The sequence below is a fragment of the Eurosta solidaginis genome, chromosome 1, assembly GCF_040869045.1.
Source record: "Eurosta solidaginis isolate ZX-2024a chromosome 1, ASM4086904v1, whole genome shotgun sequence".
Lineage (NCBI taxonomy): Eukaryota > Metazoa > Arthropoda > Insecta > Diptera > Tephritidae > Eurosta > Eurosta solidaginis.
The window spans coordinates 374,889,624-374,916,498 of record NC_090319.1 but is presented as its reverse complement, the minus strand read 5'-3'; the positions used below and the strand labels follow the sequence as shown (position 1 = coordinate 374,916,498).

General features: G+C 35.8%; 1 protein-coding gene across 1 annotated transcript; it reads left to right on the top strand.

Moving 5' to 3' along the window:
* Positions 1-365: 365 nt before the first annotated feature.
* put (activin A receptor type 2 punt) lies at positions 366-25,787 on the top strand. The gene is made up of 9 exons (XM_067763084.1): positions 366-1,179; positions 5,891-6,070; positions 6,205-6,381; positions 15,747-15,895; positions 15,969-16,154; positions 16,249-16,588; positions 16,649-16,851; positions 22,247-22,339; positions 22,422-25,787. The coding sequence occupies exons 1-9, from the start codon at positions 1,062-1,064 to the stop codon at positions 22,599-22,601; spliced, it is 1,626 nt and encodes a 541-aa protein (XP_067619185.1). The 5' UTR covers positions 366-1,061; the 3' UTR covers positions 22,602-25,787.
* Positions 25,788-26,875: the final 1,088 nt, after the last annotated feature.

Here is a 26,875-nt window from a genome sequence, read left to right as displayed (position 1 = left end):
ACAAAATTCAGTAACTCTCGTTGTTAACCGCCGGAGCCCTAGAAACATTTTTGACAGAATATGACCTGCTTGCGTTTATATTAGGCTGGCCTGATAGTTGGCTGGTTCTGAATACGGGAAAAGTGGCACTTTTCAAAATCTTAAATTTCCAAAAAATTGGTTACTCTGATCAAGAATCAAAATAAAAACAAAATTTACTTACTGTTTTCCTCTTTGCTATTTCATTCAATCATATACCATTTCAATACAAGGAGACTGATTGTCGGCTCACTAGTCAGCTCTCTCACTCCCCGCAAGACTTTAATGGCAACTCTGTGAACAGTGCGTGCTGAGAACAGTTGCCTGGCTCAAAGAAAAGTCAAAAATGACAGCAAAACAGTTTCGTTCTATATTTCGTTCGTGCGGAATAATATAATTTAATTGATTTAATGCGCTAAATTGCATAGTAAATGTGGACATAAAGTACATTTAATAAGTTTGTAACAAAATGTGAAAGGTTTTAATTGAAATAAATGTTTTGCAATCGCGTTATAAGCGATTGAAAATTCGTATGCTGGCTTCTTTTGGTGTACATTGGGCACTTTGTGATCATGTTAAAATGTGTATTTTGCGTTAAAATAAATATATACATATGTGCATATATCTCCAAGTAGTGAATTAATAATGATAAAAGATAATAACAATACGCATTCATACATATCTACCTATCGAGTGTAAGCAAAAGCAAGTGACGCTTATATCAATCATTAATTCCGCAATCAATTCGATAAGTTAATTTTATATAGTTTCTAAAGTGAAAATATCAAGAAGCAACTGTCCGCCCTGATTGTAGCAAAAAAAACTGATATAATAATGTATACAGAACGTTTGGAAAAGTAGAAGCAGAGCGCATATTTTCAGAAATTTAGTCCACTTAATTCCTTAAAAATATATACCATTACATCTTCCATCTATATTAATTTAAGAATATAGAAAAATTTGATTGCCGTGATGTGGACAACTTCTTAATTATCGTCATCCTTTCAGCAAGTGTCCATGTATAAACAAAAAGTCACAAAGCTATGCCTTATTATCCTATGAAGAACAATTTTGGAAATTTCAATATGAATAAAATTAGTGCTCTATGGCGCACCCCGCTTATTCCTCTGCCAATGCTACTCGTTCTCTTCCTGCTGCCAAGTAAGTAATGTCGATATCTCTTATTTACACATATATTCATAAATTTTATTCAATAACAATATTGCATTTCGATGCCTTATTTTGTTTTTTGTTGCTATCAGTCGGTGCACAGTGTTATCCTAGACTTAGCTGCATACGACTTTAAAAACCACATCTCTGCACATTCATTTCGTCCCATTTCTGCGTTAGGAAAATAACTTCACTTTTGGGAAAGTTGTTTTTTATGTGAAAACATTCATAAGAAATCGATAAAGATGAGAGTATAATCAGCTTGTAAAAAAAAAAAAAAAAAAATCTGCTGTGGGCTTTAGCTCCTTCATGATGTCTGAACACCATATATATGATGGATGTCCCTCTTGCGCTCTGACTACGGTGCCACAAATCATATAATTAATTTTAAAGCTGTACCAACCAGTTTGTCTGCAATACCATTCAGACTTTGATGAAAATTGTGTATTCCTGCCTTTTGTACGGGACGAAGCATCTGTATCTTTAAAGGCCATAAAATGAAAAAACGATCGATAACAGCCAGGGCCTCGGCTGTTAATGAAACAGGATTCGTCACGGATGGTGAGGTTGACAATTGGGTGGTGTCCTATCCCCACTTTTGTTTAACTTCTACATATCAAAGCTACCTTCGCCACCAGAAGGAGTTACTATCGTTTCCTACGCCGATGAGTGCACAATAATGGCCACAGGCCCAGACCCGCAGATCGATGGGCTTTGCAACAAAGTAAAAGGATACCTCCCTGATCTTTCCAGTTTTTTCACCTCGCGAAACGTGACATCACCGACTAAATCATCGGCGACCTTATTTACAACATGGACGTCTCAAATGCCGACCATTTTGAACATCCACGTCAATGGCACTACGCTTCCGACTGCGTTACACCTCAAAATCTTGGATGTGGCGTTCGATCAGGATCTACATTTTGGTGAGCTTGCAGCCGCGATTGTACCGAAAATCCGTAATAAAATCATCAAATCTCTTGCTGGCAGTACTTGGGGAAAAGATAAAGAAACGCTCATTACCACTTACAAATCAATTGGTCAGCCGATTGCATGCTACGCCGTAAGCATTATGAGGAATTCGGCACCTGAGAACACAGCCGTATGAAGCCAAAAAACACAAGCAGGTCCTCAGTGAACTTTACAAACAGGCGTCGGACCTCTATGTCAGGAATTGCCCGGTGAATTCTGTACTCAAAGGACCATACCCTAAACTTACAGAAGAGGAACACACACTCCCTAGGGAAACGCAAGTCTCTCTAGCTCAACTTTGATCTGGATACTGTAACAGGTTAAACTTACCTATCCAGAATCAACCCCGACATACAAAATGTATGCCCTACTTTCAATGTGTCCCCCCATGACACCAACCATCTGTTCAATTGTAACGTGGAACCAACGCCTCTAACACCCCTATCATTATGGTCCACCCCTGTTGGAACAGCAAGTTTCGTTGGTCTCCCGTTAGAGGATATTGATGACAATATGTGATCTGTACCACCTTAGATTTGAGAACACATCAGTTATTTAGAAAACAAAATTGCAAAAAAAATTGGTTTTATGTACAGAACTTGTAAATATATTAATCAACGACACAAAATATTAGTGTATCGATCAATTATTGAACCGCACATTATTTATTGTCCAACAATCCTGCTATTAGCGAATGACACACAAATAAAAAAACTGCAGATACAACAAAACAAGGCAATGCGATTAATTTTAAAATGTTCGCTTAGAACACCAAAAACTACAATGCTAAATATTTTAAACTGGCTCAGTGTAAAACAGTCGATATATTATTTTACATTGAAATTTATATATCATATGAAATTAGGAATAACACCGAATTATCTGAACGGGATTTTAATCATGAAATACATAACTATGGAACTAGAAGCAGCGGAAATATAAGACTGCCTAGAGTAAGAACGGAGTTCGCGAAGAAGACTTTAGAATATATAGGTTATAAAATGTACAATGAATTACCAAATGCGATGAAAGACTGTGAAAATATTAATGAGTTTAAAGCAAAATTATTTTTTACTGTAAGTCATTAAGCATGTAATGTAAAAAATTTATTTATATATATATATTTTTACCTTGAACTAGGTCTTAAAGACCGTAAATAAATAAAATTATTATTATTATTATTATTGTATGGGACGAAGCACTGCTACAAGAACAACAACAACAACAACAACCTTGGCCATACCGCACTCACGCCCCGTAGATGCATGAGGAGTTCGGGGTCGCCAGAGCCTCGGCTGTTAATGAAACAGGATTCGCCACGGATAGGTGAGGTTGACAATTCGATTTGGAGAAGCTATACATTGCGCTGGCAATCTGAAAGGGTTGCGCTACAAACCCCTTGAATGTGGTATTTTAGTCGCATCTTACGACAGGCATACCTGCCGCGGGTATATTCTGACCCTCTAACCCGCTGGGGGACGTACATACATAGGCATGTACGTGCATACATATCGTAGAATACAATCGTTTCCAGAAGTTTAAGAGGTGGACCTCACGAGATTTAAATACAAAGTTTTACCTTAAAATATTTAAATATCCACACTAAAATACACAGCTACTGAAACCTACCCCAAATAGTTTTACAGCTCATCGCTCATCCACTTCATATTCTATTAAAGTTAAAAACAACTTCTCACAGTTTAAATAAATATCAGATCCACCCACTTTCCATGTATAAAAGGCACTTTAATGTACATGCTTCTTACATACCCTCAACGTAGGCATAATATAACATCACAATGAGTTTTAGGAGGGAAAGATATGTCCTTAGTAGCATGCAGCTCATTGCGAACTCCTTGCTCAACACAAATTACCCGCACATTGTCATCATGAACGTAAAGAACGTAAAGCATAGTAGAATTCACAAATTCACATTCTCTTGTATAAATGAATGAAAACGTGCGGTCGACGTGAATTGCCCTGTGGGCCGATGATTGTTGCACCAGCAGCAACTGAGTGTGGTGTGGAGGTCGTTTACGATAGTGATTGTGTGGCATATGATATGATTACAAAGTGAAAATTGTGCAGTTTCTGCACCTACTGCACTACACTTAACTCAACGCCGCTAACTGAACTGAAGCAAGTTCATACATACACAAGTAGAGCTTTAAGCGGGCCGCTAAAACTAAATACGATATCTACTTTACCAACTTTCTATGTAAAGGAAGATGAAAGGGCACAACCAATACTGTTGATGCGGGAGTTGATACTTACAGCTCTGCTTTGGAATAAACCTCGTATATCTACCGATAATATTTTCTTTGTGTTGATATTTTTTTGTGAGTAAATAAGTAAAGCCCACTTACACCAAAATTTCGCTTTTTGTGTGGACTTGTGTTCTATTCGTTTCCTTCCTATATACTTTCAGTTTTTATCTCTCTTATTCTTTGTGTTTTGTTGGCTTTCATTTGATACATATTTTATGTTTTATATCTGTTTGATTTGGAATTTATTGTTTTATAAGTGAACAACTATATGTATGTATGTATGTATATATGTACAGTTAAGATCAAAACAATATGCTATCGTGAAGTATTTTTATTGTTACAATAACAACAGGACCGGTGACTCCGGCTTAGAACTTTTTTCTAAAGTATTTTGATTTTAAGCCAGCATGATAGCCCCCATGGCGCCCGAGCAGGGCCGAAGTTCAAAAAAACAACAATTAGGTAACGGGTTTAAGATGGGATCAGCAAACAAGTACAAGCAAGCAGAAGTTGGTTTCGAAGCCCTCTACTAAAATATAACCGTGAAGAAGGTTTATGAAGATAAGGCTACCGAGTAAAATATTGAGCCCAAGTTGATCATTCTTCGGCAAGGAAGGCACCAAAACAGTAGCCTTTGCTTAACAGGTTCATGCTTTGAAAGCTAGCTGAACTTCGGTTAAGGAGCTTATAATATTGCTGACATCATGCGAGGCGACTAAAACCCACCGACCGAAGATTTCGGCAATTGGGCTACTACCAGAAGGTGCTATTAGCGGAGCCTACCGGATTCATATCCGGCCAAAGACTACGCGTAATTAAGTTTCGGAGAGATTGCATCACCAACAAATGAAGGACTTATAGGAGCCGTTTGCCAAGAAACCAGAAATGCTTGAGTTGGACTGCGTCAAGAGCGCTGCGAAACTGAACAGAGGCAAATACTATGCAATAATGCTCACATACATTGAGATTTGGGCATTGGACAATTTGACGAGATTAACTACTGTGTTACCCAAATGCTCTCTAGCAACGGGTACCTCGAATAGGAAACTCAGTAGGTATGACTTACTTAATTGGCGCTTAGGTATTTAAATGGTTTTGGCCGTCCAGCAAATTGCTACAAGACCTGGACGCAAGCACAAGGGAGAGCTTTAAAAAGGGAGAAATATGGAACACACGTATAATGCAAACTCTAACTTGAAAACTACCTCAACCTTAACCTCTACCCAATACTCTATACCTACCACTACCTCTGCCTCCACCACTACCTCTGCCTCCACCACTACCTCTGCCCCCACTGGTTATAATCAATTTGATGAGTTCCTCTTGCATTGGCGGTTAAGCTTGGGTTAAGAACCTCAGAATGAACTAAGTTTCTAATTATTTGACCATAACTGTATATATAAATACATTTTTGTCATTTCAAAAGTTTACTTTATATTATTTTTATTTATTTGCATTTGTAGATTGTACGAGTTGGACAGAGGGCGCCGTTTTACCAGATGGCCATAGAATCGATTGTGAACATTATGATGAAAAGAATTGCACAACGGAGGGTGACTGTGCGATCAAAGTGGAACATTGCAGAGCAGAGTCGGATAAAACATCCAGCTGTTATGTACTTTGGTCCATGGATAGCGCCACCGGTATGTGTTGCCTTCAAATGTTCTGTTACATGTTGCGAAAATAAATTCACAAAGAATATGTGAAATATGTAAAAAAATGTTATAAAACCACTTTATCCCTTTTAACAATTTCCATTTCTCTGTATGTATTGTAGGTGAAACAAAAATTAAAATGAAGGGTTGCTTCACAGATATGCACGAATGCAATCAAACGGAGTGTATTACCAGCGCTGAACCCCGTACAAATAATATGTACTTTTGTTGTTGTAAGGGTTCAATGTGCAACACTGAACACAAGTGGATCCCCACAACCACTGAGGCAACAACTCAAGGTAAGCTAATAAAACAGAAGGGGGACCGTAACATGTTGGGGTCATTGTACATTTGTACACACATACGACTAAGGAAAGGTATGCAAATATAGTGCGTGGTGTTATCCAACTGTTTAGTTTTCAAGTTCATGAATCTGCATTGATTTTGAAATTGAGTGTGAAGGCGTGCACTATTTTGCGTATCTTTTCATGTACGCATTATTAAGTTTATAGTACGCAGTAAGAATTCTAAACTTTAGTTAGCTTTGCAGCTTTGCATGTTAGAAATGTGTTTGGCACTTTTTTTAATGTTCTTGTATTCTTTTGAAAATAATTAGCGTTTTCTAGCCCCTGCTCTATTTGTTTAAAGCTCGAATTAAGACTTTCTTGAAAAAATACTGATTCAACCTATCAGTCGAGATTTCTGCTCTAGACTTCGGAACTTACCGGATCTATGTATATCCGGAAAAGGATCATCAACATCGATAACTCTCCCCAAAACCCTCGGAGAGTGTCTTTATCGCAAATCAAAAACTTCGGAACATCTGTTATGACAACATTTTTGTTTTCTGACGCAATTGTTCCTGTATACAAAATTTTCAGATAGGAGCCACACTCCACGGTCAAAATTCTGTTAGTGGTCCCTACGTACGGGCATCATTTCAATAGAAAAAGAAGATTTATTTGTTTGATTAAAAACCTAGGTAAAAACTATAATCCTCAGCATGTACTGCAATTCAATTTAAAAATTTTCCGGATACAGCAAGCGAACTCGAGTGAAAGCAGATCATGCCTTAATATTTCTAGCAAAATTATAAAAAAGTTTCCTAGATTTCTAAATCATTATGTAAAGTCTGCGCTTAAACAAACTCAGACTCTCATTTCAACAACGCCGCACCCAACACATTAACTTTAACGTAGCTACATTATCCACACAAAATAGAAAAGAGTGGTGGGAATGTTATGTATGGCAAAAAGTCACGCTTTCATTATATATTGAAAACTCCCAAGCAGTATTTCCCAAAAAACTGGTAGTTATGACAGTGAAAATATCAACGTGGATTGCACAGTGGACAGTGAAAATATGGTCTGGCAGGTCCACCATAGGAGGCAGGACCTCCTTTCTTATTTAAATAGGTCCAGGGGTAATCCATCAGCGCGTCACCATCAGCGCGCGCGGTGTTTCAGTTTCCGGCTCTCAAACAGTAGGACTTTTTCTAGTTATCAGAGGCTGGGTGCAGGTCCCAAGCCTAATGTACAGCCCGCTCTGAAACGAATGATATAACGAGCAACCCAGCTTTGCACCTCAGTCGCATTTGTATTAATTTATCACACTGTTCTCAAAGGGTGGGTTGTCAGTAGCTCAAGTGACGATTTTCGTTGTTATACCTTAATAAATATGTGCATTCATACATACAATTTATATATACCAACAAATGTGTATTTGCATCCACTTCAAAATGTGCTTGATACTGATGCTGTTGCTCATCTGCTGAAGTACTTAAATTCATTTGGCGATTGGGGTAGCAAAAGCAAGCAAAACAAAATGAAGGAAAAAAACAAGCAATAGTCGTGGCACGTGTGCTTCTTGTTGGTTGATTCACGCGATTTGCGAGTCGTAAGCTGAGTGTGTGAGTTGCATGCCATGGAGCAGCACCATACTCAATGTTTACCCCAATTTTTACTTTGTTTTGCTTTGCCACTTTGTATCATTTGGGGTCTTTGCTTTGCCTTTGGATTGCTTTGATTACTACTCTACACACATTATCCTACATGTGTATACATACACACAAGTAAATCCATCTGCCATCTGCGTCATCATCATCACTCTCTCTGCTCCGTTGAGTTGTTCGCGCTGTTGCAGCCAATATTTGTCGTGCCACATTGGTGGTAGCGCGTTGACTTTGCTGTTGCTGTTGCGATTTGGTTGTAGCGAATTCATCACCCCCACCTTACAACATTTGCTGTTGTCGTGTGAACGAACTCAGCAACGTACATACATACACAAGCAAATGAAATATAGTATAAAGCAGAACAAATGCAGCAGCGAGGAAGGCAGAAAAAAAAATCGTTTCCAGCTGCATGCATCCCCTCAGATATATCCGTAACACAGCGTTCAGTTAGTTAGTTGTCCAAGCGCTGCACAGTGGTAGGTTTGCCCTCGCTAGCGATTTACATCTTGCCAGGACTTCGAACGGTTATCGTATCACGACGAATATTCACCCTGATATCCCGGGATTTTTATAAAAAAAATGGGTAACGTTTTATAAGACGGTGCACCACCTAATTTTTATCAAAAATTATCAAAGGTGGTGTCAAAAGACACGTCTCGACCTCCGTTTCTAGAATCCGGAAGCGAAAATTAAAATTTTTATTTCTGTCAAAATATATGTATAAGCAAATAATCGGTTCTAATTTTCATGTGGTTGTTGTTTTTTGTCAGATTTGTTGTACACACACACACACACTAATGCAAAAAGGTGTTCTGCGCGCATTTAGTTTTGATCCCCAAACCGGTGTCGGACCTACCCAGCGTAATTGTTTATAAGCGCGGCTTTCGGCAGAAAGGTGTTCAATGCAAAAAAACTATGGATCGGGCCCCATATTTCGGACCCTCTCGGGGTCATTTTACGGTTTTTTGGGAAGAAATTTCTAAAAATGTGAGGCGTAGCATAACCTGATTAAGGGTCAGTGGGTCTTATATATGACTATCAATAGAAATTTGACGCGTCCAACGCTTTTATTTAATTGTCTGATCAACGCCCCAGATTGACGAGGAGTGTGATGACCTACCTAATTATTTTCTAGCTTTTAGTATTATTATTAGTCCATGTAAGTTTTATTTTCAATAAAACCGTTTAACTTAAATTTTTTTTTTATTATTTATTTTTCAAGTTTTTAGTCTTTATTTAATTGCCTATTATTTCTCATTCTATTTAGTTCATTTAGTGACTCATTATTACAAGGACTCTTTCCTGACAATTTGTTACAATCTAAGTTCTCAATACATAATCCTTCCAAAGACTTTACTCGACTCTGCGCCACGTATGCTTGTCCCCCCTCGAACTATAAAATATTTTGATGTCACTTCTACCGGACTGTATGTAATATTTGTTCCAAATATGAGCCAAATCGGACATCATAGGTCGCTTTCTATTCATGTATGTATTAGGTGTTCCAAATGTGAGCCAAATCGGACCACAAATACGGTTTTTTGAATATCTCGATCCTTCCACCACCTAGCGGCGATTTTTTCATAGGTCGCTTTCTATTCGTGTATGTATTATGTGTTCCAAATATGGACCAAATCAGACCCCAAATACGATTTTTTTAATATCTCGATCCTTGCGCCACCTAGCGGCGATTTTTTCATAGGTCGCTTTCTATTCATGTATGTATTATGTTTTCCAAAAATGAGCCAAATCGGACCACAAATACGGTTTTTTGAATATCTCGATCCTTGCGCCACCTAGCGGCGATTTTTTCATAGGTCTCTTTCTATTCTTGTATGTATTATGTGTTCCAAATATGAACCAAATCGGACCACAAATACAATTTTTTGAAATATTTCGATCCATGCGACACCTATCGGTGTTTTTTTTATTATTACATTGTCATCGGGTTCTGAACTATATTCCTAGTTTCAAGCTTGTAGCTTATCGGGAAGTTAATTAAATTTCAATTACAAAATTCGTGCCGGCCAGCCAGCCTGTCAAGTCAAGCTAAATAAAACCGTTTAAAAAAGACGAGAGATCTAAATCATTTACTTGAACATTTCCATCGTTCGTGAGGTCAAATCGACTACTGTGCGGTGCACGTTGCTGTAATTGTATGTATGTATGTATGTATGTAATTTAATGTGGCTGTTGCGTTTTCGTACACATTTTATTTTCTTTACTTTTAATCAGTTTGTTATTTTTTTGACGATGTTTGTTGTTTTTTGTTTTTGCAAAAAAAGTATACAAAAAATCTAAAATAATCTAAGTGCACCGCACTTTTTAGTTTTCTTGATGCAAGTCCTTTTTTTGTGTTCATTTTTCACTTGGAGCACGTTCCTATGATTCGTGCCGATTTTTACATTTTCTCTGTGGCATGTGCGTAGTAGTATTTAAATGTATGTGTGCAGTAAGTAGTGGGGTAGTCTGTGATAAAGAAGAGTTGTTTCTAAAATTAGGGGAGAACTTTCATTTTTGTGCGCTTTTCTTGGGTTCTACTTATGCTTACACATGCACACACATACACTTATATAGTTTCCTAATAACATTCATGCATACCCTTCCACATTTGGCCACTTGAGCAGTTGTTCACCTGTGGTGTTCTCATGTCAACGAAATTTTTGTTTGTCTAATTGTTGCTGCGACATATTTTTCTACAAGAAAAAGAAAAAGAGTGTTAAAAGTTAGAGAAAAATTTCGTTTGGGAACATTATTTCGCTTTACGGTCCCTCAAATTTGATACTCCCATTCCACTCTATGCATCCCGTATTATGCTACTTGACCTACAATCTCTTGAAACCCGTAGGTCAATCTTATTATTGACTTTCATGTTTAATGTTATCCATGGTCCCATAGATTGTCCGTATCTTCTGGAAAGGATTACTTTTAACATTCCACATTTTCGCGTCACCTATCCTTTTTATTGGAAAAAAATCAGAACTAAATTTGCCAGTAATGCTCATCTTGCAAGATCTAGCAGCGAATTTAATATTCTATCTCAGAGTATTTCCCTTGATTTTTCCATAGGAAAACAAGCCTTTTGAATATTTTAATCTCCTATTTTAAGTAGGTATGCTTTATTTTGTAACCTACACCATTGTTATTAGTCTGTAAGAAATGTTCTTTCATAGACAGTATTGAATAAATAAAAATATTTGTAAATCTATTGAAAATGTGTTATCCCTATGTAGTAAGAAAAGGCATAAACTTGAACGTTAACTTGGCGCGATACAGTGGTGGTGATATAATTGAGAGAGAGCTTTGCAGGACACAATTTTTTTCTGACTATCTCAACTAGCGTCACAGTCCCTAAAACAATCCAAAATAGTTAAGAAATAATCCCTTAACCTACGAAAGAAACATTAAAGTAATACCGATATGGTCCCGAAATTATGCTTAAAATGTTTTTGATTTGGTCCCGATATAGTCCAAAATTGTTTCGGAAACTATCCGGAAATCCATGTGTCACGAATCTAGGGATCGCCTCGAAATGAGATTCGGCCTCATTCCAAAAAAACCGAAGTGGTCCCGAAATTATCCCCATAGTATAAATAAATATATACATATATAAGGCGCGATAACCCCCCAAGATTTTTCCCACAAATTGCCTGGACGGACTCTACATGTTTTACGCCGACTCCGAACGGCATATGCAAGCAGATGAGTTTTGACTGCGAAGCTTTTCATGGTGGAAATACACTCGGAGAGTTTGCCATATCACTGCCTAGGGGCGAATCCGTTTGAAAACACATTTTCTAATTGAAAAAAACTTGTCTCTAAATTTTGATGTTGCTTTGTCCGGGAATTGAACCTAGGTTCTTCGGTGTGGTTGGTGGAGCATAATAATCCCGAAATGGTACCGAAAGTATCACAAAAATTATTATCCTAAAACCGGACAGATATGTTCTTTATAATCATCCCGAAATGAATGTATCCCATACCGATGTGATTTGGTTGAATTAATCAAGAAAACAATTTTTAAATAATCCTTAAATGATCCACAATGCAATCCGGAAACAGTCGCTCAATTATTTTAAAATCAATCCCAAAGTTATCTCAAAAATAATCCAGATATTGTCCCGAAATTCCGAAAACAAGCCTGAAATGTCACGGAGACATCTCGACATGGGCCGGATATATTCTCGTAAGATCATGAAACGGTGTGAAAATAATGCCCAAATCGCCCAGAGAATATCCTCGAAATAATTTTCGAAAGTGCCAAAGTATGCCAGATAGGATTACAACAGCCGAAAAGTTCCTGAAATCTCGCACCTGCAACTGAACCTAACTGCCTTTACCGACTTTAGGACTCCGCTTCCCACTTGCTCTATGCTCCTAGACCTTGTTGTTTAGTTATAAACACACTCCCCGAAGGTTTTGAAAAGTGTTAATAGTAGCTTCTTTCAAGTACTATCCCAACCATCTCGGGAACGATTTGATTTGGCCTTCTAGCTCGCCTCGGGCACTGCTCAATTTATTCAGTCACATTATTGGTCGGGCCATATACTCGGCTTTTGTTTTTTGGCTGGAACTGTTTGGTTACCATTTAATTTCTCTCCCTGATGGGGAGTATTTTCGCTTCATTATGTAGATGGTGTTCTGGGGACATAAGAATAGAACCCGTGGCGGTTCTGAGGGCAGTATTTTGGCAGGCCTGTAGTTTCTTCCAGTTAGTAATTTTTAGGCTCGGCGACCATATCGCGGATGCGTAGCACGCAAACGGCTGGCCATTTGCTTTGTAAGTGGTAACGCGCGTTTCTTTATCTTTTCCGCAAGTACTGCCAGCAACAGATTTGAGGATTTTATTACGGCTCTGGATTTTCGGTACAATTGCGGCTGCATGCTCACCAAAATGTAGATCCTGATCATACGTCACACCCAAGATTTTGGCGTGTAAGACAGTCGGTAGCGTAGTGCCATTGACGTGGATGTTCAAAATGTTTGACATTTGGGACGTCCATGTTGTAAATAAGGTCGATGATGATTTAGTCGGTGATAATGTCAAGTTTCGCGAGGTGAAAAAACTGGAGAGATCAGGGAGGTAGCCGTTTATTTTGTTGCAAAGCTCATCGATCTGTGGGCCTGAGCCGCAGTCATCGGCGTAGGAAACGATAGTAACTCCTGGTGGCGAAGGTAGCTTTGATATGTTGAAGTTAAGCAAAAGCAGAGATATCGGGCGATATGAAAGGTGGAAAGGGACAGGTTGAAGACATGTGCTACTTATTTGAAACCCTCTTTTCCTAGGGTTTTAAGCATCGGCATGGGCCCACTGCTTTAGATGGTTTAGCTTGACCGATGGTAATTGGGACGCGCTGAATTTATGTTTATGTGCGTGTCTGTTGGCCCTCCATCTAACTTTGTCAACCGTAGAATGCATTATATATTGTCGGCAAAAAGCGCTCGCGCATTTTTTCGCATCCGACAACACTTTATCGCCAAAGGCGACGGAAATTTTGTCATTGTGCTTGGGCGGATTCGATAGGGACTTTACGGTGGACCAAAGCTTACCCACACCGGCAGAGAGGTTACAACTATTCAAATGCTCCTCCCATTTCGCCAACAAGCAATCTGATGCGTTGGTTTATATCCCTTATTTGGGGAAGCCGGGATTGAGCTGTCTTATAGGGTCACGTTCTCTCGCTAAATTTGCGGTCTCCGCCGGAAAATGAGGCCGAATTTCGGGAATTATTCCGGCGGGAATAAAGCGAGCCGAGGCGGATTCAATAACCTTGCGGAGAGCACGCTCAAATATCAAAATCGCCAGTAACGAATAAAAATTTGATTGAGCCATGTCCGTCCGTCCGTCCGTCCGTTAACACGATAACTTGAGTAAATATTGAGATATCTTCACAAAATTTGGTACACGAACTTATATGGACCCAGAATAGATTGGTATTGAAAATGAGCGAAATCGGATGATAACCACGCCCACTTTATATATATATAACATTTTGGAAAATGCACACCTGATTATTTAGTAAATAATATACCTAGAATGTTCAAATTTGATATGTGGACTGATAAAAATTTGAAAACATTTTTTAAAATGGGCGTGGCACCGCCCAATTGTGATAAAATTTATTTTACAAATATTATTAATCATAAATCAAAAATGGTTAGACCTATCGTAGCAAAATTCGGCAGAGTGGTTGCTTTGAAGAAAAATTGACGAAATCGGTTGAGGACCACGCCCACTTTTATATAAAAGATTTTTAAAAGGGTCGTGGACGAATAAAATAAGCTATATTTTTGCAAAAAAAGCTTTATATCAATGGTATTTCATTTCCCAAGTGGATTTATAACAATAAATAGCAAAAACTCCAAATTTGAAAAAATAGGTGTGGCACCGCCCTATTTTTGTCTAAGCAATTTTCAATGTTTCAGGAGCCATAACTCGAAGAAAAATTAACATATCGTAATGAAATTGTGTACACATATTTTCCTTATAGCAGAAAATATTTCTAGTAAAAATGGACGGGATCGGTTAAAGACCACGGCAACTTAGATATAAAACAAATTTAAAAGGTTTAAAAGGGTCGTAGACTAGAATAATAAGCTATAACTTAGCAATAAATAGTTTTGAATCAATTATATTTCACTTATCAAGTTTTATTGTAAGAGGAATTGGGGAGAAGTTTTTTTTAAACGGGCGGTGCCACGTGTTATGTAGAAAAGTAATTTATCTGAAATGAAATGTACAATTGAACCTCACGCTGAGTATATAATGTTCGGTTACACCCGAACTTAGACACCTTTACTTGGTCAATGTAAGTTTTCACATTTATTTCAAATCAAACTTAAACATAGTTATAAAAAAGTACAGTAAACTCACAAAACAAAAAAAAAAACAAAAAAAAAATAAGGTATATTTTTTAACAACAAAAACACGTTTTATTTTTTAACTTTTGTTTTGCCATTTGGCGGTAAGGTGTCGTGCGATATTTAAGTTTATGTTGGGGGGAGATATGTATGAAGGGCCTTAGACTTCAAAATCTATGATTTCGTCCTCAGAAGATGAATTATTGTTATCGCTACATACATAAATATTTTTTGTGTTCATTAATTTTAAGAGATCGTTACAAAAGTTTATTATAATCTGCAGTTAAAGCTGGAAAAGCAAATGTACAACCTCATGACACAGTTTATCGATTAAATTTTTTGTTATCAGTTGAGTACCGAGTTGCAACATCATACATAACGAAACAAATAAAATAAAACTTCGACACACCTAAAACACATTATAAATTTCACAATATGTATTGCCGAAATAGTTTTGGAGCCAAAAAGGCGAAAACATTTTAAAAAGAGCAAAAAAAAACAGAGCTAGGAGCTAAACCGGAATTTTTGGAGCTAAACACAAAAAAAGGACTAGATCTGCCTCCAAAAGCACCAAAATGGCAACACTGTTTAAAGTATGCGAAAGTGCGTTTTCGGTGACGATGAAGTCGGGGGTACGCTCTGGTATCGTAGCATGTCTGTAAAGGAAATAACGCAAAATTTCCAATTGTCATTCTAATGTACGACGAATTCAGTTTGAATTCGCTTTGACCTCAGCTTGTAAAGATTCATCTTGGTTTGGTTTGATAAGATATGCCTTAATTTTAAAGAATCCTTATATGACTAATTATGCCATGAAACTATTACTAAATGAATATTTTTATATCTTTCTAGTGCCAAAGGAAAGGACAACCGATAACACCAATGTAATATATATAATTATCTGTGCTGTTGTTTTCGTTTGCTTGGCGCTTTTGATGACACCTTTCGCCTTTTGCTATTATCGCAAGCGGAAACCAACAAATTTTAACGAAATACCAACAGTAATTTTTGTATTTGTTAATAATAATATTTTTTTTGAAATTAATTTAATCTCAAACTTTTCCATTTTTGTAGAATGAAACCGAAGCAACAAATGCATCTCCTCTACTCAACAATCGGCCAATACATTTGTTGGAGTTGAAGGCCAGTGGTCGTTTTGGTGATGTTTGGCAAGGCAAATTACATAGTCAAGATGTTGCCGTCAAGATATTTCGCATGCAAGAGAAGGAATCTTGGAATACCGAAGTCGATATTTATAAGGTAGGCAATTGATTTTTGAATCTAAATACTCATATTTATTTAAAACCACTACCAATGAAATTGTAACATTCTTATATATACTCTATCTCTACAGCTACCACGTATGCGCCATCCAAATATTTTAGAGTTTCTTGGCTGCGAGAAGCATACAGAAAAAGTTCAACTTGAATATTGGCTCGTGTCTGTCTATCATCCGAATGGTTCACTATGTAATTACTTGAAATCGCATACGCTATCTTGGTCAGAATTGTGCAAAATAGCTGAGTCTATGTCACAAGGTCTAATGCATTTACATGAAGAAATACCGTCCAACAAGGCGGATGGCCTAAAACCTTCTATAGCACATAGAGATTTCAAATCGACAAATGTGCTACTTAAAGGTGACCTAACGGCTTGTATTGCCGATTTCGGCTTGGCTATGGTCTTTCAGCCAGGTAAGCATTCAATTGATTTGTTTAAATGTATTTTCATATAGAACTTTCTTTGCTTTTTAGGAAAACCATGTGGCGAAACGCATGGTCAAGTTGGCACCCGTCGCTATATGGCACCAGAAGTGCTTGAGGGCGCTATTAATTTTAATCGTGATGCATTTTTACGCATCGATGTATATGCATGCGGTTTGGTGTTGTGGGAAATGGTGTCACGTTGCACCGCTGTGGGACCTGTTGGCGATTATATGTTGCCATTTGAAGCTGAGGTAAATGATAATCATATTTTAATAAATTGTGTTCCTCTGAAACGACAGCCCTTGGTCGGGAAAAATCCTGAGGCGTTGCCTTACAGACAGCGCACGGTGGGGCATTTGATATATCTCGCTGGCCAAAATTAAAACAGCAGTTATTTCTGTTCAAAAAGTGTTGTTTCATTGTTATGAAAGGAAATATTTGACAGTAAATTCACGGTGTTCCGCGCAGAATTACTATGGATTGGGCCCCGGTTTCGGATGGACCCGGGGTAATTTTTAAATAGGGTTGCCACCTCACCTTTTTTATATTTCTTGGTATATCCACTACCATTTCAGAAACGGCTTCATCGATATAGTATTACATTTTAAGACTTTTCACCTAGATGTTGGTACTGAGGATGTTTTAAAAAGGTTGCCACGTTTTAAAGCGGTTTTATTTAGCTTGACTTGACAGGCTGGCTGGCTGGCACAAATTTTGGAACACATAATACATACATAAATAGAAAGCGACGTTTGAAAAAATCGCCGCTAAGTGCAGCAAGGATCGAAATGTTCAAAAAAATCGTATTTGTGGTCCGATTTGGCTCATATTTGGAATACATAATGCATATAAGAATATAAAGAGACCTATGAAAAAGATCGCCGCTAGGTGACGCAAGGATCGAGATGTTCAAAAAATCTTTGTGGGGCGATTTGGTTCATATTTGGAACACATAATACATACAAGAATAGAAAGCGATCTATGAAAAAAATCGCAGCTAGGTGGCGCAGGGATCGAGATATTCAAAAAATCTTCTTTTGTGGTCCGATTTAGCTCATATTTGGAACACATAATACATACAAGAATAGAAAGCGACCTGTGAAAAAAATCGCCGATAGGTGGCGCAAGAATCGAGATATTCACAAAAATCGTATTTGTGGTCCAATTTGGCTCATACTTGGAAACCATATTTGACATACAGAAATAGAAACCGCTTTAGTAAAAAAAAATCGCGCTAGGTGTCGCAAAAATTGAGATATTCAAAAAACTCGTACTTGCCTGCCCGATTTGGCTCTTTGAACAAATATTACATACAGTCTTGTAGAAGTGACATTAAAATACTTTGGAGTTCGAGGAGGGACAAGCATACGTGGTGCAGAGTCGAGTAAAGTCTTTGAAATGATTATGTATTGAGGACTTAGATTGTAACAAATTGTCAGGAAAGAGTCCTTGTAGTAATGAGTCACTAAATGAACCAAATAGAATGAGAAATAATTGGCCATTAAATAAAGACTAAAAACTTGAAAATAATATAATTACAAAAAAAATTTTTAAGTTAAACGGTTTTATTGAAAACAATACTTACATGAAGTAATAATAATACTAAAAGCTATAAAATTATTAGGTAGGTCCTAGGTACTAGTCATCACACTCCTCACCAATCTAGGGCCTTTATAAGACAAATAAGAGCATTGGACGCGTAAAATTTTTATTGATAGTCATAAGTAAGACCAATTGAACCTTAATCAGGTTATGCCACGCCTCACATTTTTAGAAATTTCACGCGCCCAACGCTTTTATTTAATGGTCTGATCAACGCCCTATATTGATGAGGAGTGCGATGACTAATACCTACCGAATTATTATCTAGCTTTTAGTATTATTATTACTTCATGTAAGTATTGTTTTCAATAAAACCGTTTAACTTAAAATATTTTTTTTATTTTTTTTATTTTCAAGTTTTTAGTGTTTATTTAATTGCCAATTATTTCTCATTCTATTTAGTTCATTTAGTGTCTCATTATTACAAGGACTCTTTCCTGACAATTTGTTACAATCTAAGTCCTCAATACCTCATTCCAAAGACTTTACTCGACTCTGCACCACGTATGCTTTTCCCCCCTCGAATTCCAAAGTATTGTGATGTCACTTCTACAGGACTGTATGTAATATTTGTTCCAAATATGACTAAATCGGACCACAAATACGCGTATTTTTAATATGTCAATCCTTGAGCCTCCTGACGGCGATTTTTTATATGAGGCGATTTTTTTCATAGTATTGTTTTCAATAAAACCGTTTAAATAAATTTTTTTTTTAAATTATTTTTTTAAGTTAAAAAAAATTAATTGCGATATGCCAATAAGAGTATCAAAGCAAAGGTATTTCACCCCCGCTTTCCAATAAATACATTTTTAGGTAGGGTTGTCACCTTGTAAATATATCTGAGTATATCCACTACTTTAGTAGTGACATCTGATGTAAAATTTCGTCCTCTTCAGAATTAGTATAGTTCAGTAATATAAAGTAATTATGCACAAATTCTAAGTTTTCGTCAAAAGTTTTGTCATTATGTTGCTGCATCATTGTGTACAACTGAAGACGAGTAAATGTAGCCATTTATTAGGTATATTTAGTATACGGTTGATAGAACACAAAACACACTTATCGGAGAATATAAAACTGCATCACGATAACTAAAAAACACTGGTTTTCACGACAGCCTCTTACAAAATTGATCACACCTCAAAAAATCGCGGGTATGCGCAGCCGTTTTGTTATCAAACTTTGAAACAAACACAAACGCTGATGTATTGCCAAAAAATTACTGACATGATATGCCATGAAAAAAAGATATATCTTTTTGTTTGCAAGGTTTTTTTTTTTTAATTTAATATTGAAAAGTAGTAACATTACAAGTAGAATAACTCAGTTAAAACATGCGGAACACAAAATCTAACATATGACACATTTACCTGTCCTAAAAGAAAATGTAACTAGATTTGATTCAGGCTAAGCAAGCGAACAAGTATTTAGGTTAGAAGGGTATATTGCTTTTTAATCAAAAAATACATCCAACTGCATACAATTTTTATACAACTTTAGATGTGCGCGGTTAGCTCCATTGACGTTGCAGATGGGTTTTGGGGTATGTAGGGAGTATATTAAAACAAGTAAGGAAGGCTAAGTTCGGGTATAACCGAACATTACATACTCAGTTGAGAGCTATGGAGACAAAATAAGGGAAAATCACCATGTAGGAAAATGAACCTTGGGTAACCCTGGAATGTGTTTGTATTACATGTGTATCAAATGGAAGGTATTAAAGAGTATTTTAAGAGGGAGTGGGGCATAATTCTATAGGTGGACGCCATTTAAGGATATCGCCATAAATGGACCAGGGCTGACTCTAGAATTTGTTTGTACGATATGGGTATCAAATGAAACGTGTTAATGAGTATTTTAAAAGGCAGTGGGCCTTAGTTCTATAGGTGGACACCTTTTCGAGATATCGCCATAAGGGTGGACCAGGGGTGACTCTAGAATTTGTTAGTACGATATGGGTATCAAATGAAAGGTGTTAATGAGTATTTTAAAAGGGAGTGGGCCTTAGTTCTATAGGTGGACGCCTTTTCGAGATATCGCCATAAAAGTGGACCAGGGGGGACTCTATAATTTGTGTGTACGATATGGGTATCAAATGAAAGGTGTTAATGAGTATTTTAAAAGGGCGTGGGCCTTAGTTCTATAGGTGGACGCCTTTTCGAGATATCGCCATAAAGGTGGACCAGGGGTGACTCTAGAATTTGTTTGTACGATATAGGTATCAAATGAAAGGTGTTAATGAGTATTTTAAAAGAGAGTGGGCCTTAGTTCTATAGGTGGACGCCTTTTCGAGATATCGCCATAAAGGTGGACCAGGGGTGACTCTAGAATGCGTTTGTACAATATGGGTATCAAACGAAAGGTGGCAATGAGTATGTTAAAAGGGAATGGGCCTTAGTTCTATGGGTGGACGCCTTTTCGAGATACCGCCATAAAGGTGGACCAGGGGTGACTCTAGAATTTGTTTGTACAATATGGGTATCAAATTAAAGGTATTAATGAGGGTTTTAAAAGGGAGTGGTGGTAGTTCTATATGTGAAGGCGTTTTCTAGATATCAACCAAAATGTGGACCAGGGTGACCCAGACCATCATCTGTCGGGTACCGCTAATTTATTTATATATGTAATACCACGAACAGCATTCCTGCCAAGATTCCAAGGGCTTTTGATCTCGCCCTGCAGAACTTTTTCATTTTCTTCTACTTAATATGGTAAGTGTCACACCCATTTTAAAATTTTTTTTTCTAAAGTTATATGCGTAAATAAACCAATCCAATTACCATGTTTCATCCCTTTTTTCGTATTTGGTATAGAATTATGGCATTCTTTTCATTTTTCGAAATTTTCGATATCGAAAAAGTGGGCGTGGTCATAGTCGGATTTCGATTATTTTTTATACCAATACAAAATGAGTTCAGATAATTACGTGAACTGAGTTTAGTAAAGATATATCGATTTTTGCTCAAGTTATCGTGTTAACGGCCGAGCGGAAGGACAGACGGTTGACTGTGTATAAAAACTGGGCTTGGCTTCAACCGATTTCGCCCTTTTTCACAGAAAACAGTTTTCGTCCTAGAATCTAAACCCTTCCCAAATTTCACAAGGATTGGTAAATTTTTGTTCGACTTATAGCATTAAAAGTATCATAGACAAATTAAATGAAAAAGGGCGGAGCCACGCCTATTTTGAAATTTTCTTTTATTTTTGTATTATGTTGCACCATATCATAACTGGAGTTGAAAGTTGACATAATTTACTTATATACTGTAAAGATATTAACTTTTTTTTTTAAATTTGACTTAAAAAAATTTTTTTTTTAAAAGTGGGCGTGGTCGTTCTCCGATTTTGCTAATTTTTATTAAGCATACATATAGTAATACAAGTAACGTTCCTGCCAAATTTCATCATGCTATCTTCAACGACTGCCAAATTACAGCTTGCAAAACTTCTAAATTACCTTCTTTTAAAAGTGGTCGGTGCCACGCCCATTGTCCAAAATTTTACTAATTTTCTATTCTGCGTCATAAGTTTAACTCACCTACCAAGTTTCATCACTTTATCCGTCTTTGGTAATGAATTATCGCACTTTTTCAATTTTTCGAAATTTTCGATATCGAAAAAGTGGGCGTGGTTATAGTTCGATATCGTTCATTTTAAATAGCGATCTGAAATGAGCGCCTAGGTATCTACATACCAAATTTCAGCAAGATACCTCAAAATTTACTCAAGTTATCGCGTTAACGGACGGACGGACGGACATGGCCCAATCAAATTTTTTCTCGATACTGATGCTTTTGATATATCGAAGTCTATATCTATCTCGATTCCTTTATATCTGTACAACCAACCGTTATCCAATCAAAGTTAATATACTCTGTGAGCTCTGCTCAACTGAGTATAAAAAAAATTGGGATATTTTGAAAAATCGACTTTTGACCAGCTAAATTGATGATATACCCCACCGTGCAGCGGTTCGAAGTAACGTCTACATGGGAGCGGTATGACTTGACTTATATAAATTTATTCTTTATTTTTCATCAGCTTGGACAACGTCCCACTTTAGATGAGATACAAGATACCGTCGTTACAAAGAAACTACGACCGCGCCTACTAAATACATGGCGTACGCATGCAGTAAGTAAACCAAAATAAACTAAATTTAACTAAAATTTAGCTTTGTCGCAAACTAAATTGTTTTTTAAATTTTTTACTATAGGGACTAAATATTTTCTGTGACACAATGGAAGAATGTTGGGATCACGATGCTGAAGCACGTCTCTCCTCATCATGTGTTATGGAACGTTTTGCACAGTTAAGCAAATATACAGCAGCCCCATTAATTATTGAAAATAATACGAACTGCGAGGAAGAACGTCTTACGTCAAATTGCTTATAGAAAAGGTATTAAATCACTTCTACGATAATAATAAAGAAGTGATTGCCAGAGCATGAGAACAAGTTTATCAAAAAAAAAAAAAAAAAGATTTGCGCTAAATTTTACCTAAAGTTAAGACAATTTAAATGTATAGTTTAAATTAATTAAATGATAGCACATATATACATTTCACTTGGAAATGTATACATACTAAATACATACGTTCATAAATAATATATCCATACAGATTAATAACACAAGTATACACAGTTTTGGATCTAGGCAACTAAAAGTGGTTTTTAAGAAAATTTATGACGCTGAATCCGCTGCTTCAATCCGGTTTTTAAGATTGATTCTAGTTTTTAATACAGTCAATAAATTAATTTTTAAAGATTTTTGTCAAATAATATTCATTTTATTAACTTAAAAGTAACAAATCAGAAATGAAGATTGGTATTCGGTCATGCCTTCATCCCAAAATCCGTGGTATCGTCTTTCAATGTTGGCTAGATCTTGGTGTAGCCGATCTCATTGTTCGTCGTTCGTATCACCCAAGTTTTCGGGGAAAAATCGAGATGGGAATGCAGAAAATGCATCTTTAGAGACATTCTCGCTCCAATCTTTCGATAATTTTCCAACATATCGCCAATAATTTCCTTAAAATCAGGGGATTTGTGATTACCAAGAAAGTGGTGAACGATATTTTGAATAGATGCCCATGCGGCTGCTTCAACAGGCGTTAAACATTTTGTAAATTTTTTATCAGCCATTAATTTTCTAATATCAGGTCCGACAAATATTCCTTCTTTGATTTTTGAATATGACAATTTAGGAAACAACTTGACTAAGTACTGAAAAGCCGGTCCTTCACGGTTTAATGCTTTGACGAAGTTCGTTATAAGGCCTAGTTTCTTGTGGATTTACAAGTAGTTCAGCGCAGACGTTTTGCTCTCCAGGCTCATATTGAGTACGACTTTGCCATTCTTTTCTCACATAACGATGTTCAGTTGCGCGGCTATCCCGCAAGCATAAAAAACAACAAAATTTGATGAATCCAGATTGCATCTCAGTTAAGATACCAATTACCTGTTGAAATAATATAAAAAATAAGTGTTTTCGATTTAATTGGAATTAATGTTTAAACCTTTAGATCACCACATATTTTCCATTTATGATCATTGTATTTGATGAAGCACAGGATCTTCCGCATTTCGTAGTTTCGTAGCATTCCTTCGTTTGTGCTGCATGCGCAATCGGAATAGATGGTTTGTTATTTCCATTGTGGAGAACAGCAGCTTTTAGGCTGTATTTGGAACCATCAATGAATAAACGCCATTCGGTGCGATCGTATTCATTTCATTAAATAAACCATTGATATTGTTACAGAAACTTATGTTGTCTTATTTTTTGAAGAACGGTTGAAGTGCCTGATTTCTGTTTCTGTATACAGTAACTTGTGCTCGAGAGTCTATCGTGATCCTAGCAACTCTGCTTCTTCTTTGGACAAATTCAAATCGCGAATCAAATCGCTTAGCTCATCTTGCGAAATTAAATGTGTCGCTTCCATGACAAAGTCCCTTTCACTGCTCGGGGTGATGAAGTTAAAGTTTCCAGGACGTTTCCGCTTATACTTGGACAAACTGGCAATGAATAATTAGCAGTACGTGGAACTGGCTTGGATACTGATGATACATCAGGATATTTATATTTTTTTATATTTTTTTGCATTTATACCCGTAACTTTCATCAAACAAAAGTAGCAATCATCTACATGGTTTTTAGGTTTTCTCCAGAGCGCTGGCATGGAAAAGGAAAAGTACTCACGTTCTAACAATGACCACTTATACAGCTTTGTTTTGCATGCGTTACAAATAAATTTCGGTATCCATGACTTATGAGTGTCTGCTACTCTGAAACCAAAGTAGTACAGATACGCATCTTTGAGCGCATTTGTTATTATTTTGCCACTTTTTTTTAATCATATAACAACCACAAACGTAACAAAAACACTTTGAATCAACTTTGCAACATTGTCTCTGCATTTTTATTTGCTCTGAACTCTTATATTATTTTACAGTTACAGTTGAAATGACTTATCAAGCAGTGCCACTATTTAAAAGCTGCTATAACAGCACAATGGTGCTATCATGCGAGAACTCGGAAACTAGAATCAATCTTAAAAAACTGAATGCAGATTCAAATTCAGCATATCAAATATAGTTAAGAATCGTTCTTATCTGCTCAGATCCAAAAGTTGACCTGAATTTGTAAACTTGTGTAATTAATAAATTTTTAAGTGTAAATTTAATAGGTTTTTACGTGTACTAAGCTAGAGAAATAAGTACATATATATCTAGAAGCATTACAAGTTTGTCATTCAGCTTAAAAAAGTATGTTGATGAAGACGTTATCCTTACGTACAAACATATATACATAACAAAATACATAAACACATTCGATACAAAGTTTAAAATTGCGCAAGTTTAGCAATTATGTTAAAAATATTAAAGAAAAAAACTATGTAAGAAATCATTTTAAAATATAAGTAAATGCAGAAAATTATAAACATTTGTTAAGCACAAAAAAAAAAAAAAAACAAAAACAAATTACAAAAACAATGCTGTTATTGCTACCTACATATTTATACCCAAGCGTATATTTATATCTATTAGATACTTATATTTGTGTACACTGATTTTATGCTATACTATATTACCGGAAGCTCGGCCTAAAATCTCTCCGGGGGTTATGGCGCCTTACATAAATTTTTTTTTTTTATTTATATTGCGTATTTATCTATGTTAGGGAATTCTATTTTGTTGCAGCTTTTTTTAGCAAATATTTTTTCGTGCCTTTTTTCTGTTATTAGCGTAGATCAATTCATTTTTACCATTATATTTTCATACTTTTTGTACTCTCATTTGTGATGTTTTTCTATTATTTTTTCATACACACATAAGTAGTGCATATTAGTTGCATATTTTAATTAAGACAAATTGAATGTTTGATAATTTAGTTTATTTCACATATTTTGTAACACCCACTTCCAATTCTAAGTTAATTTTTAGTATGAGCCAAGTTTTTGTGAATTTTTTCGAGTATGTATACGAAAAAAAACGCAAAATATTGGCGTAATTTTTAGAAGCTTACATGTGGTTAAAGCTAAGGAGTTTGATAAAATAAATAAAGTTTTTTTTTAATTTCGTTTTTGATTTGTTTTAATTTTTATGAGGAAATTGTGATTATTTTTTTCTTTTCAGCATTTTTAACACTTCATTTTGTTTATTTTTTTAACAATGATTTTGTTATAGCACTGAGACCAGCTGTCATCAGCGTGTCACAGCAGAAAGAAAAAGCATTAAAGTATAGCTAAGTCAGTTGGCTTGCACGGTGATCAACTGCGGTGGTTGTGTATATCAAGGTTCTGGAACTTCTAATGCAGTGGCTGCTTTAGTTTTATAAAATTTTTTTATTATGTCTTATTTTTTAGTATTATATTAAATGTATAACATCACCCACCAATTTTCCAAATAAAAACAAATGAAACAATAGTCAATGTTTTACTTTTATTTTATTAGTAAACAATTAAGCTCAAATTTGATGTATATCTTTAAGTTTTCCAGTTTGATAAGTTAAAATTTGAGTTTTATTTTTCAATTAATAATAAAAGATAAAGATTTATTTTTAAAAGGAAACATACAATGTAAAGTTTTTTTTTATATTTTTTTCATTAAAAAAGAGTTAGTTTTCTAATTTTTATAAAAATTAAAAATTCACTTTTATTTTTTAAATAAAAATTGTAATATTTTTAAGTTAATTTAAATAAAATATTTACTTGTATTTTGAAGGGGAAACATAAAAGTTGTAAATTGTGTTTATATTTTTAAGGTTAAATTTCAAAAATAGTTGTCAAAATTAAAGTTAAAATTTACTTATATTTTTTATTAAAAAATAAAATCGAAATTCGTTATTTACTTTTTCACTAAAAAGAGTTCGTGTTAGAATTTTTGTAAAAATTAAGAATTGAATTAAATTTTTTAAGCAAAAAATATTACATAAATATGTATTTCTTCTGCGACCTATTTATTCATATAGAACATTATTTGTGAAAACTGGCTCGAGGTCAGGTTTTTTAAAAAACACAACGTTTTTTGTTGTTTTTTCCCGATATATTTCAACCTCCTTCGGAGATTGTCTTCAGGGGATATATGAGTTCAATTGTAATTGTTATCAGCAACTGCTTTGTTAGCCGTGCAATTTTGAAATATTACCAAAATTTGTCATTTTTCAAATAA

What these genes read in the sequence shown, in the direction of transcription:
- put (XM_067763084.1), top strand. Translation starts at nt 1,062, where the DNA reads ATGCCTTATTATCCTATGAAGAACAATTTTGGAAATTTCAATATGAAT. An exon ending in CGTTCTCTTCCTGCTGCCAA is followed by an intron (nt 1,180 to 5,890) that starts GTAAGTAATGTC and finishes TTGCATTTGTAG; the next exon opens with ATTGTACGAGTTGGACAGAG. An exon ending in CACTGAGGCAACAACTCAAG is followed by an intron (nt 6,382 to 15,746) that starts GTAAGCTAATAA and finishes ATATCTTTCTAG; the next exon opens with TGCCAAAGGAAAGGACAACC.